Genomic DNA, 14,409 nt, shown 5'->3' with positions numbered 1-14,409 from the left:
CTCCTGAATCCAGGGCCGGTGCTTTATCCACTGTGTCACTTAGCTGCCCCCCCCACCCCCTGTTCTATTTCTGCTTACACCTTGCCAACTCCCAAACCTGTAACACTCCAACCAATAACCAGCCTAATCATGTGCTATGGAAAAAATCTGGAGGATGTCATGTGTTACCCACAGCTGAGCCTATATTTAGAAAAAGAGTATGAACCACTAATAAAGGGGTCTGGACTCTGGGTTCACTTGGATCAGGTTCGGTCTTGCACAAGCTTTGATCCCAAGGACAAGGAATTAAACTCTTTATTTCCCCATTCTCTCTTTATCTTCCCTCTCTAAACTCACATGTAAAAAATCTTCTTAAAAAACTTTGGCATAACTACTAGTTCTATATCTCAAAGTTCATAAAAAATGGAAAGTACCTACATGTACCAAAATATTTATAGCAGCTTTTTTTATGGTGGCAAAAACTGGAAATTGAGGGAATGCCCATCAGTTGGTGAATGGCTGAACAAGTTATGGTATATGAATGTAATGGAATACCATTGTGCTATAAGAAATTATAGACAGGCAGATTTCAGAAAAACCTGAAAAGACTTGCATGAGCTGATGCAAAGTGAAGTGAGCAGAATCAGGACAACATTGTATACAGTAAAAGCAACATTGTATGATGAACTGTGATAGACTTAGCTCTTTTCAGCAATTCAATGATCCAAGACAATTTCAAAAGATTAATGATGGAAAATGTTCTCCACATCTAGAAAAAGAACTATGGAATCTGAATGCAGATTGAAGTATACTATTTTCACTGTGTTTTGTTTTGGGTTTTTATGGCTTTTCCCTTTTGTTTTGTTTCTTCTTTCAGAGCATGACTAATATGTTTACATGATCGCACATATATAGTCTGTATTAGATTGCTTACTATTTTGGAGGGGGTAGAGGGAGGAAGGGGGAAGAAAAAAATTGAATTCAAAATCTTATAAAAAATGAATGTTGAGGGGGCAGCTAGGTGGTGCAGTGGATAAAACACTGGCCCTGAATTCAGAAGGACCTCAGTTCAAATCTGACCTCAGATACTTGACACTTACTAGCTGTGTGACCCTGGGTAAGTCACTTAACCCTCATTGCCCAGAAAAAAAAATTCTATTTTCAAAAAATGCCACCTACCTCCCAGGGTTGTTGGGAGGATAAAATGAGATATTTGTAAATGTTTTGTAAATCTTAAAGTACTATATAAATTCTACATATTATTATTATTATTATTATTATTATTATTATATTTTGAGGGGTTTTGGTGGGCAATGAGGGTTAAGCAACTTACCCAGGGTCACACAGCTAGTAAGTGTCAAGTGTCCGAGGCCGGATTTGAACTCAGGTCCTCCTGAATCCAGGGCTGGTGCTCTATCTACTGTGCCACCTGGCTGCCTCCATCATTATTATTTTTAAAGCTTTGGTGTAGCTCATGTCTAGGCAGTTGGACCTAGAATCAGGAAGATCGGTAATATACCCTAACCAGTAGTTCTTGTCCTGATCTTGTATTCAAATAGCTCCAGGGGCAAAAGATGAAAGGATCATGGAATTCCAGAGTTTTAAGGAATCTCAGAGGCTGTTATGACCCATCAAGTCTCTGTGAAGACCCAAGACAAACAGCAGTAAACTGAAAAAGTAGAAAACAAATTGTAGATAAGAGATCCAGAAAGTGCTAACTGGGGAAAGGAGGCAAATTGAAAACCTGAAGTTAAAATAAGGCTATTGAAATATTTTATTGGAGGGGAAGTGGTACATGGGTTGAACAAAAATTGAAATGAAAAGAAATACCATTACCATTAATACCTTACTGTGTATTTGTAGGGGTGAGAGGTTCAGAGGGATATGGTACACATATTTGAAAGATCCAAATGTAAACTAGGATCTCTTCTACTTTCGTAGTTTTATTATTTATTTTTTTATCAATTTTATCATGATTTCAGAGCCCAGTCTTTAAGGTCATTTTATGAATGGCATTCAAGGAGAGACCAGATGACTGGTCTCTCCTGGATCCTATGGAAGGTATTCTTGCATTGGGTGGCTGATGATATCAGATGACTTTGAATGTCCGTCCCTATGCAAGCTTCTATGAGTCTTTGATTCTTTGATACTGAGCTTGAAGGCAAAAGATCCCTCAGAGGTATTCCTATATTGCAGACTATTCATGAATAAATAAAAAAGAATGAGATGTATAATTTATATAAAATTGTTTGTTTGTTTGTTTTTTTGCTGGGCAATTGGGGTTAAGTGACTTGCCCAAGGTCACACAGCTAGTAAGTGTCAAGTGTCTGAGGCCAGATTTGAACTCAGGAACTCCTGAGTCCAGGGCCAGTGCTTTATCCACTGCAGCACCTAGCCACCCCAATTGTTTGCTTTCTTAAGGAGGGAGGTTGGAAGAGAGGGAGAGAACTCGGAACTCAAAATTTTAAAGGACAAATGTTAAAAATTGTTTATACAGGAGCAGCTAGGTGGCACAGTGGATAAAACACTGGCCCTGGATTCAGGAGGACCTGAGTTCAAGTCTGGCCTCAGACAAACTTGACACTTACTAGCTATGTGACCCTGGGCAAGTCACTTAACTCTCACTGCCCCACCAAAAAAAATTGTTTATACATGCAATTGAAAAAGATTATATATATATATATGTATATATATAATCTTTTTCATATATATATATATTTAAATATAATGAAAAAGCAATTAAGAAGTGCTAAGTTCTGGGGGATGCAAAGGCCAAATCAAGATCTTCCCAGCACTGAAAGAAATTAAAATCTAATGGGAAAAATAACATGAATACATATGGGAGTATGCAAAACACATAGAAACCAGATAAAAAGTAACCTTGGAGGGAAAGGCACTGGTAGCTAGGCCTGCTACAAGGTGAATCTTGAACAGATTCTTGAAAGAAATCGAGGATTCCATGAGGCAGATATCTGGAGGGTAAGCACTCCAGGTATGGAGGACAACCAGTGCACAAGCATGGAAACTGGAGAAACAGCACAATGTAGTAAGACCACTATGGCTGGAGAGTGGATGTAGAGTTATGTGTAAGGCATAGACGATGTGGAATGGAGTTATGTTAAGGAAGCCCAAAGAAGTAGGAAGGGGTCAGGCTGAGAAGATTTCTAAGTGCCAAACAAGGAAGTTTATATTTGGTTCTAAAAGCTGATGAGGGAAAAAATGAAGAATCTGAGCTCATGAAACATCTTCATTTACCACTAACTCCAGAAATTCTACCACATAGAGAAAGAAGAAAGAGAAATAACTCTGGCATGAAGGGATTTTGAGGAGATGGGCATATTTATACTGGAATTTTGAAATGCCCTTTTGGAGTCTGACAGCACAAATGCAGCTAGACTATACCAAAATAGAGTAGTTTGAAAAAGCTGGAAGTTGCAATAACCATCATGAACGAACACATTATTCCACAATATTTGATAGTAAACATGAAAATACGTATAACCTGCACACAATGATACATTTTAAATGCTCTAGGGAGTATTTCAAATAACTTTAAGCATTTAAAGGAATGCTGTGGGCAATGTGAAATGAATAATCACCACCCATTCAGTTTATGTGTTTTTATTTTCATTTACTGGGTTAGCTTAAAAGAGGGTAGATTCCTGTCTTCAAAGGAAACCTTTTATAGGAGACTTTTCAGCAGGATACCTATTATGTTTAGGTTGCATAGGATACTGGAAGATAGATATGAGAGAAGTTAAGTTCAATTCAAGTCAACCCGATTCAATCCAACACAATGAACATTTTATTTTAGGAAGCTGGAAGGATGTTTGTAGACATAGAGTGCAGAGCACAGGAGCTCTGGTTTGACTTTATATAACATACAAAGGAACAGTTGGTTGTAAGGGAAATTCTAGTGTAGCCTCTACTCTCCCTAAATCCCCTTTGTGATTTGGAGATTTAGAGTAACCGAATTATTATTTCTTGGTCTAAGTTAACTCTTCTCCTACCCCCACATAGCAATGGTGGAAATCAATTACATTATAATATATCATGGATCAGTGGGGAGAGTGCTGGGCCTGAAGTCAGAAAGACTCATCTTCCTGTGTATAAGTCTGGCCTCAGATACTTGCTAGCTGTGTGACCTTGGGCAAGTCATTTAACCCTGTAAAATGAGCTAGAGAAGGAAATGGCAAACCACTCTGGTATCTTTGCTAAGAAAACCCCAAATGGGGTCATGAAGAGTTGGGCATAATACAACAACAACAACAACAACAACAGCAATAAGTTATGGGTAGTTCAATCTAACAAGCATTTCCTAAGCACCTACTGTATGCAAAGCACTGTGCCAGGCCTTAGGAATACAAATGCCAAAATGACAATCTCTATGCTCAAAGGACAGTTTTGAATGAGGACTAATTGATTTCAAGAGATATTTCAAGGACTTGGTACTGCCTAGTTCATAAGCTCCTTAGATTTAGAGTTGGAGGAACTGAGGCATAGAGAAAGTAAGTGATTTCCCCAAGTTCACACAGGTAGTAAAATAGCACAGCCTGGATTTGATCCTTTGGGTCTAAACTAGTGTTCTTTCTTTTCCCCCACCCCCACCCCCACTCCCAGTAGAACATTCTACAAAGATGCCATTACTCAAAAGCATAGTGCTAGAAAGGACCTCATCTGAAAGTCCATTTAGTCCAACTCTTCAATTTTACCTAGAAAGAGACTGGGGACACAGAGCAGGGAGGGGATGGTTTGCCCTAGGTCACACAGAGTCTGCAGCAGGAAGACTGGGACCCGACCCCAGCTCTACAGAGTTTGAGGCCAAGAAGAGCCAGTACCCATACTTCTTCCAAGGAACAATGGAACCAAATATGTAACAAGGAGAGGTTAGATGCAAAAGCAGTGGCAGACAGAGAATCCAAGGTCAAAATCTTTTGTGAGGAAGAAAAGCATAAGGATACAGAGCTCCAAGGGCAGCTAGATAGTGCAGTGGAGAGAGCATCAGGCCTGAAGTCAGGAAGACCTGACTTCAAATCCGGCCTTGGATACTTACTAGCTGTGTGACCCTAGGCAAGTCATTCACCCTGTTTGCCTCAGTGTTCTTCATCTGTAAAATGAGCTGGAGAAGGAAATGGCAAACCACTCTAGTATCTTTGCCAAGAAAACCTTCAATAGGTTCACAAAGTATTAGACATGGCTGGAAATGACTAAACAAAAAGGAGTCTGAACTTGGCCTTGTCCCAGAATCTTTCATAAAGTTTTGGCTCCTCAGTATTTGCCTTCTTTTTTTAATTCAGATCTCCTCAGAAGACCTAGGGACCAAATGCAAACTTCCTTGGGAAGCTAAAACTGTCTAACTAACTTTTCTTGTATGAGTGGGTAAAGGCGGAAATGGCCTTCCATCACCCTGTAGCATGAGGTCAATGATCTCACAGACATTGAAAAGTGTCTAGGATTATTTAACTGTATCATTAATTTTTGTGGCAATGATTTCATGCTATGATTCTGGCAAAGTCTCAATTAACTCTCTTTCCTACTTAGACTTAATAGTAGATCCCAGATAACAGCAAATCCTTTCCTTTACCGCCCCTCCCCCCAATGTTGTTATCTAGCTCTCAAGATATTTGATTTGGGGCACCCAAAATTCCATCACCTGAGGAATCTGACCACTTCTTTTATTTCAGTGAGGAGTGGTTGAGATTGTTGTGTAGATAGTAGAGAGAAGGAGGGTGGGTAAATTCTGCAGGCAATACTGTCCTCTGGTGGTTGCCTTCAAAGGTGCCTGAGGGAACTCAGGAATTTATTTAGGCGGTTTATTCTTACCAAGAACAATGAGGAAGAGGAAGGCTTGTAAGCAGGTCACTTGGAGATACAGCAAAGCTTTCAGTCCTGGTAATGTTGTTGTTGGTTGTTGTTTATACTTTGTTTTTGAAGAGGACCAATGACATCATGGGGTGATGTCTTGACTTGTGTGTGAATTGTATAGTACAAATGTAGGTAAATACACAAGAGCATAGAATTAGAGATGAAAGAACTAGATTTGAAATTTAAGACCTTAGAGGACATCTGATCTAATCCCCTCACTTTACATATGAGGACACTGAGGCTGAGAAATGAAGGGGCTTCCCCAAGGCCACACAGGTAGCATTAGAAGTAATATTTGAATCCAAGCCCTCTGATTCCAGTGCCAGTGTCCTTGACCTTGCATCCCCACTGCCTTAAGCCTTTTGCCTCTTCAATTTTGCGTCTTAGAGCTGGACTCACCATTAAGAAACATCAGAAATACATGGAATTAAAAACATTCTCATTCCTAAGGGACTTCTACTTTAAAAAGACACAGGTTCAGAATAATTAAAGCTGGATATGTAGGTGAGATATAATATAGGTGATTGACTATAGTTAAGAAATATTTGTTTAAACAGGATATAGTGTATAAGGACTTCTTCACAGATCAGCATGCATGTATGCATGTGTTTATGTGTGTATGCATGTATGTAATTTTCCTTTCCAGGCAAACTACAACAATCCTGTTAAAACCAAGATGGAGTTATTTACGTTCATAGTTAAACTCCATTTCAGTACCAATGAAGTTCTCTGTGGTAAACATGCCAGAATTCTTCTCAAATCAGAAATGAAAACATAGACATTGCCATTAGTATGACACCAATGCAACTGGACCCATAGTCATCTACCTGTTAGAGGGAAGCCTTTGCCACCAAGAGCTGTTCCCTCAGACCTCACTGGGGGCATCACTACTTTAACCACCTAGGTAGCAAGGGATAGTGCACAGCCCACTGGATTGGCAACCTAGAGACCTAGGTTCATGTTCTGGCTCCTCCATTTACCAAACGAGTCAAATTAAGTTCTATCACCTCTCCAAGTCTCAGTCTCTTCATCTGTTAAATGGTGACAAATGAAAACAAATTTATTAAACACTTCCTATGTGCAAAACACTGTGTTAAGCAAGGGGGATACAAACAGAAAATTAAGACAGTCTGCTCAGAAGAAACTCACATTCTAATGGGAGGGATACAACACAAATAGAAGGTTCTGACTACATGTCAGATGGAAAGGTTCCATGGGCCTTATGGTGCTATGACAAATCAGGAGGTAAAGCAGCCTCTTTAATGTCATTTCTACAGACACAATAATGTTAGTTTCTGATATTAAACCATTTCATAGTGCCAAAGACTTTGTTGATGAGAACTTTCTTTTCTAGTTCTTCAGGACAATAGTCAACAAGAATTTGTTGTTGAACTGATGGTCTTGACTCTAGAAGGTATTGCCATTCCCAGGATTATTGGGCTTACTCTCCTTGGTAGCAATTGCTTATGGTGGATACTTGCATTTCTTGTAGAGTCCTTGTGTAGCTCAAGTGACCTGACAGTTATCACAATTATTTTTCTAGGATGGCAAGTGGGAATGAATCCATTCCCATATTAACTGTTACTCATTAAGAACTTTGGGGCTTATGCTTTTCTTTTGGTCATTACAGATGGTTTTGATGTTTCTGCTTATCTGATAGGAATTCTTCATTGGACTAGAAAAATTCATAAATGAATTTCCCCAGGTATTCATCTGACTTTGGGTTAGTACATGGTCAGAATTTAGGAGCTTGAATGACTATACTTTAGACAGTGGATCAAAAATGGTTGGTATGGATAGATCATCTTTTTATTCTATTCAGAGAGAAAAATGCAAAGACAATACAGGCTCCTTGCTCAATTAAAAAAGTACTTCAGTTTTGTGGGCTATAAAATGGGGCGTCTGGATTGGATGACCTCTAAAGTCTCTTCTATCTTTAAATCCAAGAAGCAGAGATTTAAGTAAACCAAATAAACAGCAATTTAGGGTTGAAAGAAACCTTATAAATCTATCTAATCCAACCTTCTCAGAAGACCATAGATTTAGAAATAGGAAGGCCTTTAAAGATCATACTGTCAAAGCCTTTCATTTTAGATGTGTGGAATCTGAGGCATAGAGAAGGGAATAGGCTTATCTATGATCATACAGTGATTGTTGGTACTGAGATTTAAACCCATGTATTCTGACTCCAGATCTCAGTATATCATTGTGGTAGGAACAAAATCCTAACCTAACCTCCCCCCTCCCACAAGTTAGGCTAGTTTTTCCTTATAAGGTATTGAGGCATTGCTCTAGACTTAGTTGATTCTGAGGTTTGTTGGCTCAGACTGGTGATGTCACCTCCTCATTGCCTTAGTACAGAGTAGCTACAAGGACTTTCAGGGAACTTGAAGTTTGGTTGGTGGATTATGATTGAGGACTAATGGGTAATACAGGCAAGGGAACTTGACTCAGCCGAGTTAAAATTTGAGGTGTTCTTAATATTGATCTTTGTGGAATATCATTCTCCTACTAATGGCGAATTAAATCTTTTTGTTAGCTGTTGAATGACTTATGAGGGTCTCACTTTATTCCACTATTGAATCTAAACTACCAGGGACTAACCTGGGTCAGGCCCAGCTTAGAACAATCTTGGTACCTCTAACAACACATGAACACTGAAGACATCCTGAAATAATTTCCAAGAGTTTTGCACCGTGTGTGTGAGTGTGTGTGGAACTTGGAAAGTATGGTGGCTGGTGGTGTGGACCAGACCCGTGATTTAGTCAATGTTGGGAATTCCTGGTGAAGAAACTATGTCCTCATTCCCACTTCCCATCCCAGCTACCACCAAAAGATTTGATCTCCTTTGAAACTGTCTTAAAATGTTCAATGAGGGAAATGAGAATGTAAATTACTTGCCCAGGGGTACACATCATTAGCATATGTAAAGAGCTGGAATTTGATTTTGACTGAGACTGGAAGGATCAATGGGTTTACTGAGCAGTCATAGAGTTAATGAGCATTAACAGAAGTCATAGAATTAAATTAGGTCAAACTGAAGCCATTTTGACAGTTTTCTAGGCAGCAGAGGTGAATCATAGAACTTCAGAGATGGAAGGGATCTCAGAAACCATCCAGGCCATATCATTCATTTTATTGTATTTCATTTTTTTTTTTTTTGGCGGGACAATGGGGGTTAAGTGACTTGCCCAGGGTCACACAGCTAGTAAGTGTCAAGTGTCTGAGGCCAGATTTGAACTCAGGTACTCCTGAATCCACTACGCCACCTAGCCGCCCCCTATTGTATTTCACTTTGATCACAGGAGCATAGATTTAGACTTGGAAGGAAACATGGAGGCCATAGTCCAATCTCCTCATTTTATAGATGAGAAACCAGAGGCCCAGAATGATTAGGTGAAATGCTGGGTATTACTTCATTATAATATTTATAATTGTATTATAGTTACCTCAGTATCTTCTGGTACTAGAAGAACCTTTTAGTCACTACCTTATTTGAGTGCTGTGATCCACCTCATCTTTTGAGGTGCTATTACTATATGAATTGGCAACTAGGTGGCAGTGTCAATAAACAGAGCACCAGGCTTGGAGTCAGGAGGACCTGAGTTCAAATCTAGCCTCAGACACTTACTAGCTGTGTGTCCCTGGGCAAAACACTTGACCCTGTTTGCCTCAGTTCCTCATTTGTAAAATGAGCTAGGGAAGGAAATAGCAAAGCACTCCCATTTCTTTGCCAAGAAAATCCCAAATGGGGTCAGAGAGAATTGGACACAACTGAAATCACTCAACAAAAACATTGTTATGAATTTCTTCCTGTAGAAATATAGTTAAATGATGAATCATGTCCACGTGTGTGACTAGATCCATTTATCCTTGATTGTAACTGAAATTGCAAGAGCAACTCCCATTTTCAGAGACTTTTCTTACATTTGTATTAAATATTGTTTATTTTCAACCTTTTTGCTGGCACTGGGGTTGTTTTTATTTTTATTTTTTGAAGAGCCATGGGGCTCTCATATAACCTTATAATTAGCTCCAACTACTAATGCAGATGAACAACTCTTCTCTGAAGTCCTCTATGGCACTGAAGGGTTAACTGACTTGCCCCAAACCACACAGCTAGGATACATCAGAGGCAATGTTTGAACCTAGGTCATCCTACCTCGAAGTCTAGTGCTCTACTTACTACTCCACACAGCCTGGAATAGTTTTCTTATGAAACTGAAGAGGGTTTTCTCTTTCTGTCAAATGATGGGATTGGCCTAGAAGACCTCTAAAGTCCTTTGCTAATGTGATATTATATGACAATTCTTACAGGAATGGGAAAAAAACTGACTGATTCTGACACTTATGTTGGTTTTATGTTTGTTTTTTTCTTAACTCTTACTGGGATTTTTTAAAGTCAGAAGCAATTGAAATGCTACATTGGCATTTGGTCAGTGCACCCAGCACCCAGGTGGTACAGTGGATAGAGTAGGGGACCTGGAATCAGGAAGACTCATCTTCATGGGTCCAAATCCAGCCTCAGACACTTAGAAGCTATGTGATCCTGGGCAAGTCACTGCTTGCCTCAGTTTCCTCATTTGTAAAATGAACTGGAGAAGGAAATGGCAAATCACTCCAGTATCTTTGCAAAAAACAAAAACCAAAAAAACCCCAAATCGGGTCATGAAGAGTCAGGCAGGATTAAACAATTAAACAACAATAAAGCCGGCATCCCTAGAACATTTTTTAAAAAATCTTATGGGGGCAACGAGGTGGCTAAGTGGATAAAGCACTGGCCCTGGGTTCAGGAAGACCTGAGTTCAAATCCGGCCTCAGACACTTGACACTTTTTAACCCACATGGCCCACCCCCCACAAAAATCTTAAATAAGCATCACAAAATAGATGATAAGTTTGACCAAAGGAAAATATAACAATAATTCCCTTCTCAATTTCTTCACACTTAAGTTAATCTGGATTTGTTCTGTTAATGACCATGGTTAGGATACTGGCTTTACTGGAATTCAAACATTTAAAAAACTAGTTCTTTTCACAGACATTTTTTGGTCTAAGAAAATTTCATTAGGAAAGAAATGGGGAGAATTATTACCAAAAGCAGAAACATAATCTTCAAAGAATATCCAACACAAAGGTTTATTTCTCATAAGGAATTTTAAGCTACTGATAGTGATTTAGAATATTGTGCTTGAAATGTATGCACCATTAACTAAAATATAGGATTACATTTATCTGGAATACACAGTTAAAAAAAAAGACAATTTCATTTCAATCTGAGTTTATTTAATATTTTATCCAGTTGAATTTAAATAGTACATTGACTCCACCAACACTGGCAAGACATTGTGCTAATACTGAAATTAATAATATCAGTCACTGCCATTGCTTAAAATTATATTCCTCTTAAAGAGCATTAATAGAAATATTAATAGCCATTCATCTTTACCAGCTTTAGGATCTTATTGCACTTTATTTAAAAAAAAAACATTTTTTTCTATAAGACCAGCATAAACTGCCTGAGCTTTGCTCATTTGTTCTTCTTATTAATACCATGAAACTGTACAGATAAATGATCTGTAGAAAAGCATTAATAGTCTGAAGCTTCAATAAACTTAAAAATAGGTATTTCCATGATATTTGTCATCTTGATGTCTGTGCTTTGGTCACATTTTCTTGGTGTGTATAATTTATCAGTCTTCAAATGAATGTATGTCTCTTACTAGTGAAAGACATACACTTAATATCTGTTAGATTGCTGAAATGATGTTGCAAATTTATTGCCAGGGAGGCTTTCAAGGTCAGCTGAGGCAAATGTAATATATAAAAATGAGTTCATTTAAGTAGAAGTATATCATCATGAATATGTTAAAATGGGATTTCTTTGCATCTTTATTTGAGCTTATGTGTGTAACTAATTAAAGAGCCACGAAGCAAACTACAAAGGTCTGTAGGGAATGTCAAGGTTTTTTAGACATATTTATTGCAATAAAATATATCCAATGTCAGAATGCACTGGGGAAGCCATTTTTCTCCATGTAGACAGTTTTAAGACAAAAATGTAAGGTGAAAGAATGATGGAAGAGATATAGGTAAGGATCATTCAAAGAGACTAAAGCTTCAGATCTGTTAATCCTTTCAGATGAAAAACAGAAACAAGTAAAAAAAAATCTCATTTGTGAGAAAATTTACTCTGATCACAAGGTAAAAATATCTCACTATCCTACTTTTTATAATTGTCTAAACATTAGCTATCTTTAGTCTCTGCATAACAAGAATCTACTTTCAGTGATATACTCAACCATCTTGTATGTTACTTTGAACACTCACAAACTCAAAGTTTAATGTCTAATCTTATACCAAATATATTAATCACAGCCAGTTGTTACAGATGATATAAACAGAGTGATATGCATACTGACTATATTCAAACAGAAGATGGAATGTAATAGAGAATATTCAAGTACAGTTTGTAAGGTCACTAACTAATAAATACACTGTTTCTTGGTCTTTCTCAAAGTCGAGAAGAGCTTGAAATAGAAGGCAACACAAGGAACTGGACACATAAGCAAATGCTTGCTGAAATACTAATTTTAGAAAATCAGACAATCTTGATTAAATATCATTGTTTTTAATACACTTTTAAAATATAGAACTGATAAACTGTAATAGTTTGATAGCTTTAAGTGATTTAAAATAATGTCATTTAAGTAATTAGTAATAATGTAATGTAATTCCAAATAATATCAACTATTCCAAAGGAAGGTGGATGTGACTCCTTAGGAATTTAAGAACAAAGGGATATACCAAAAGAAATTCATTATCCATGACTGTCAAATGAAAAAAAATTACCAAGAGGAGAAAGCTTACAAGTTTAGCCTTTATTTCATTAAATAAAAAGGCCTGCAAAGTATCTTTTGATTTTAGCTGAAAGAAAAAAAAAGTAGAAATCTGGGTCTGTACTACATGTAACTGAGGCGGTGGCAAGCTGAATGTCAAGAGTGATGATTTCAGCATTGTAGGGTCTTAATCTTTGGCCTTCTCTGAATCCCTTCTGTGTGTGGAGGTCCTCCTGACCATAGAGGGGGATGCAAGCTGGATCTATTTTTTAAATCACCTTTCATTGCTTGATATCTAATGTAAACATTTTTGAATCAATTGATCAACAAATATTTCTTAAGTGCCTACTACACGCCAAGTCTTGTGCTGGTTGTGGGCTGTTAAAAGTTTCTTCCAAAACGGCAACCATGAAAGCGACAGGATGGGTTTTCTCACAAGGATAACAAGATCCTTTGAATTAGGGTATAATTTTAAGTAACAGATTTAGTCAGTAAGGTAAATTTGGATACAATGGAATAATTAACTAGTGCTAAGAACACAGGTCAAAGAGTTCTCTTGACTGACACTGGTATAATGTGTTTGGGTTTGCATGATTATCCTTAAGGTGTTCAAGTCTTCTCCCAATTTATAATCCCTTGTTAAAGTACACACATTCTAATTCAGGCCTGGTCTCTTGAATCTTGGCTTTCAATTCTGGCTCCAAGCGTGTAACAGACATAGAACTGAATGTGAAAGAAATGGTAAAGTTATGAATTGACCAGAATGCAAGAAGTGAAATAAAACATTTATATAGATCAGGGAGTCAGGAATAAATTGATATAGGTTGAATATTATTTGATTTTTGGTAAAAAAAAAAAATCCTCTTTCCCTTTTTCCTGTTGAATTCCTACTCTCTTTTAAAGCCCAACTCAAATACCATGTTCTTCATGAGGTTTTCTTTCATTTCATGTGGTGATCTTTCCTCCCTCAGAGCTTACACACTACTTTGTTTACTTTCTATTGCACCTATGAAATACTGGATTTTTACAATTCCACTGTCTTTTCTCCTTTTTAGACTGAAAGTCGCATGAAATTAGGGTCCATGTCTCACCTAACCATTTTATTTTCTTAAGCACATGGCACAATACTATGTAAATGGTATCTACATTTTTTTAATCATAACTGGGTCAGAAACAAAGTATCTTGTTCCTACAGAGAAATAGAAACAAAAAATGGCTTCTTATAATTTCCAAAACTTATGTAAACATATTTAATAAAGAGCTTGACTTGGAAAGATTTCATTTACCCCCCAAAATATAAATTTTGTATGCAAGACATGTTATCCATTATAAAAGTAAAGACAAAATGCACTTTTGTGCACTTCAATTTCTTCAGTTATAAAATGAGCATCATAATATGTAGGCTGCTGCCCACACAACTTGGTCAAGGAGAAAGTGTTTTGTATATAAGGAGTTATTCTAGAAACATGAATTAACTGATTTGCTCAGTCACACAGCTGGTAAATATTTGAGTCAGGACCTTGAACTCAGGTCTCTTGATTTAAAGTTCAGTGTCTTCCTACATAAAATTATTTCAAATATCCATGATTTCAACAATGTCAAGACTATAGTTCTATTAGACTGTCTTCATCTGCTAATGTGGTAAAAACAACAACAACAACAACAACTCATTATCTGGTAACGAGCTCTTGAGTAAAGAATGAGTCTTTCTGTAGTTAGGTGGGCAC

General features: G+C 37.5%; 1 protein-coding gene across 2 annotated transcripts in view; it reads right to left on the bottom strand.

Annotated features, from left to right (window-relative positions):
- Positions 1–11,107: 11,107 nt before the first annotated feature.
- Positions 11,108–14,409, bottom strand: part of SFXN1 (sideroflexin 1) — a 42,051-nt gene continuing 38,749 nt past the window's right edge. For both annotated transcript variants that reach the window (XM_043984163.1, XM_043984162.1), the window contains exon 12: positions 11,108–13,405. In XM_043984163.1, the coding sequence (XP_043840098.1) occupies positions 13,309–13,405 (97 nt within the window). In that variant the 3' untranslated portion in view covers positions 11,108–13,308. The remainder of the gene's footprint in view (positions 13,406–14,409) is intronic.

This window comes from Dromiciops gliroides, chromosome 2 (genome assembly GCF_019393635.1).
Source record: "Dromiciops gliroides isolate mDroGli1 chromosome 2, mDroGli1.pri, whole genome shotgun sequence".
Taxonomy (NCBI): domain Eukaryota; kingdom Metazoa; phylum Chordata; class Mammalia; order Microbiotheria; family Microbiotheriidae; genus Dromiciops; species Dromiciops gliroides.
Note: the sequence above shows the minus strand (reverse complement) of the source record. Positions and strands in the feature narration are given on the sequence as shown.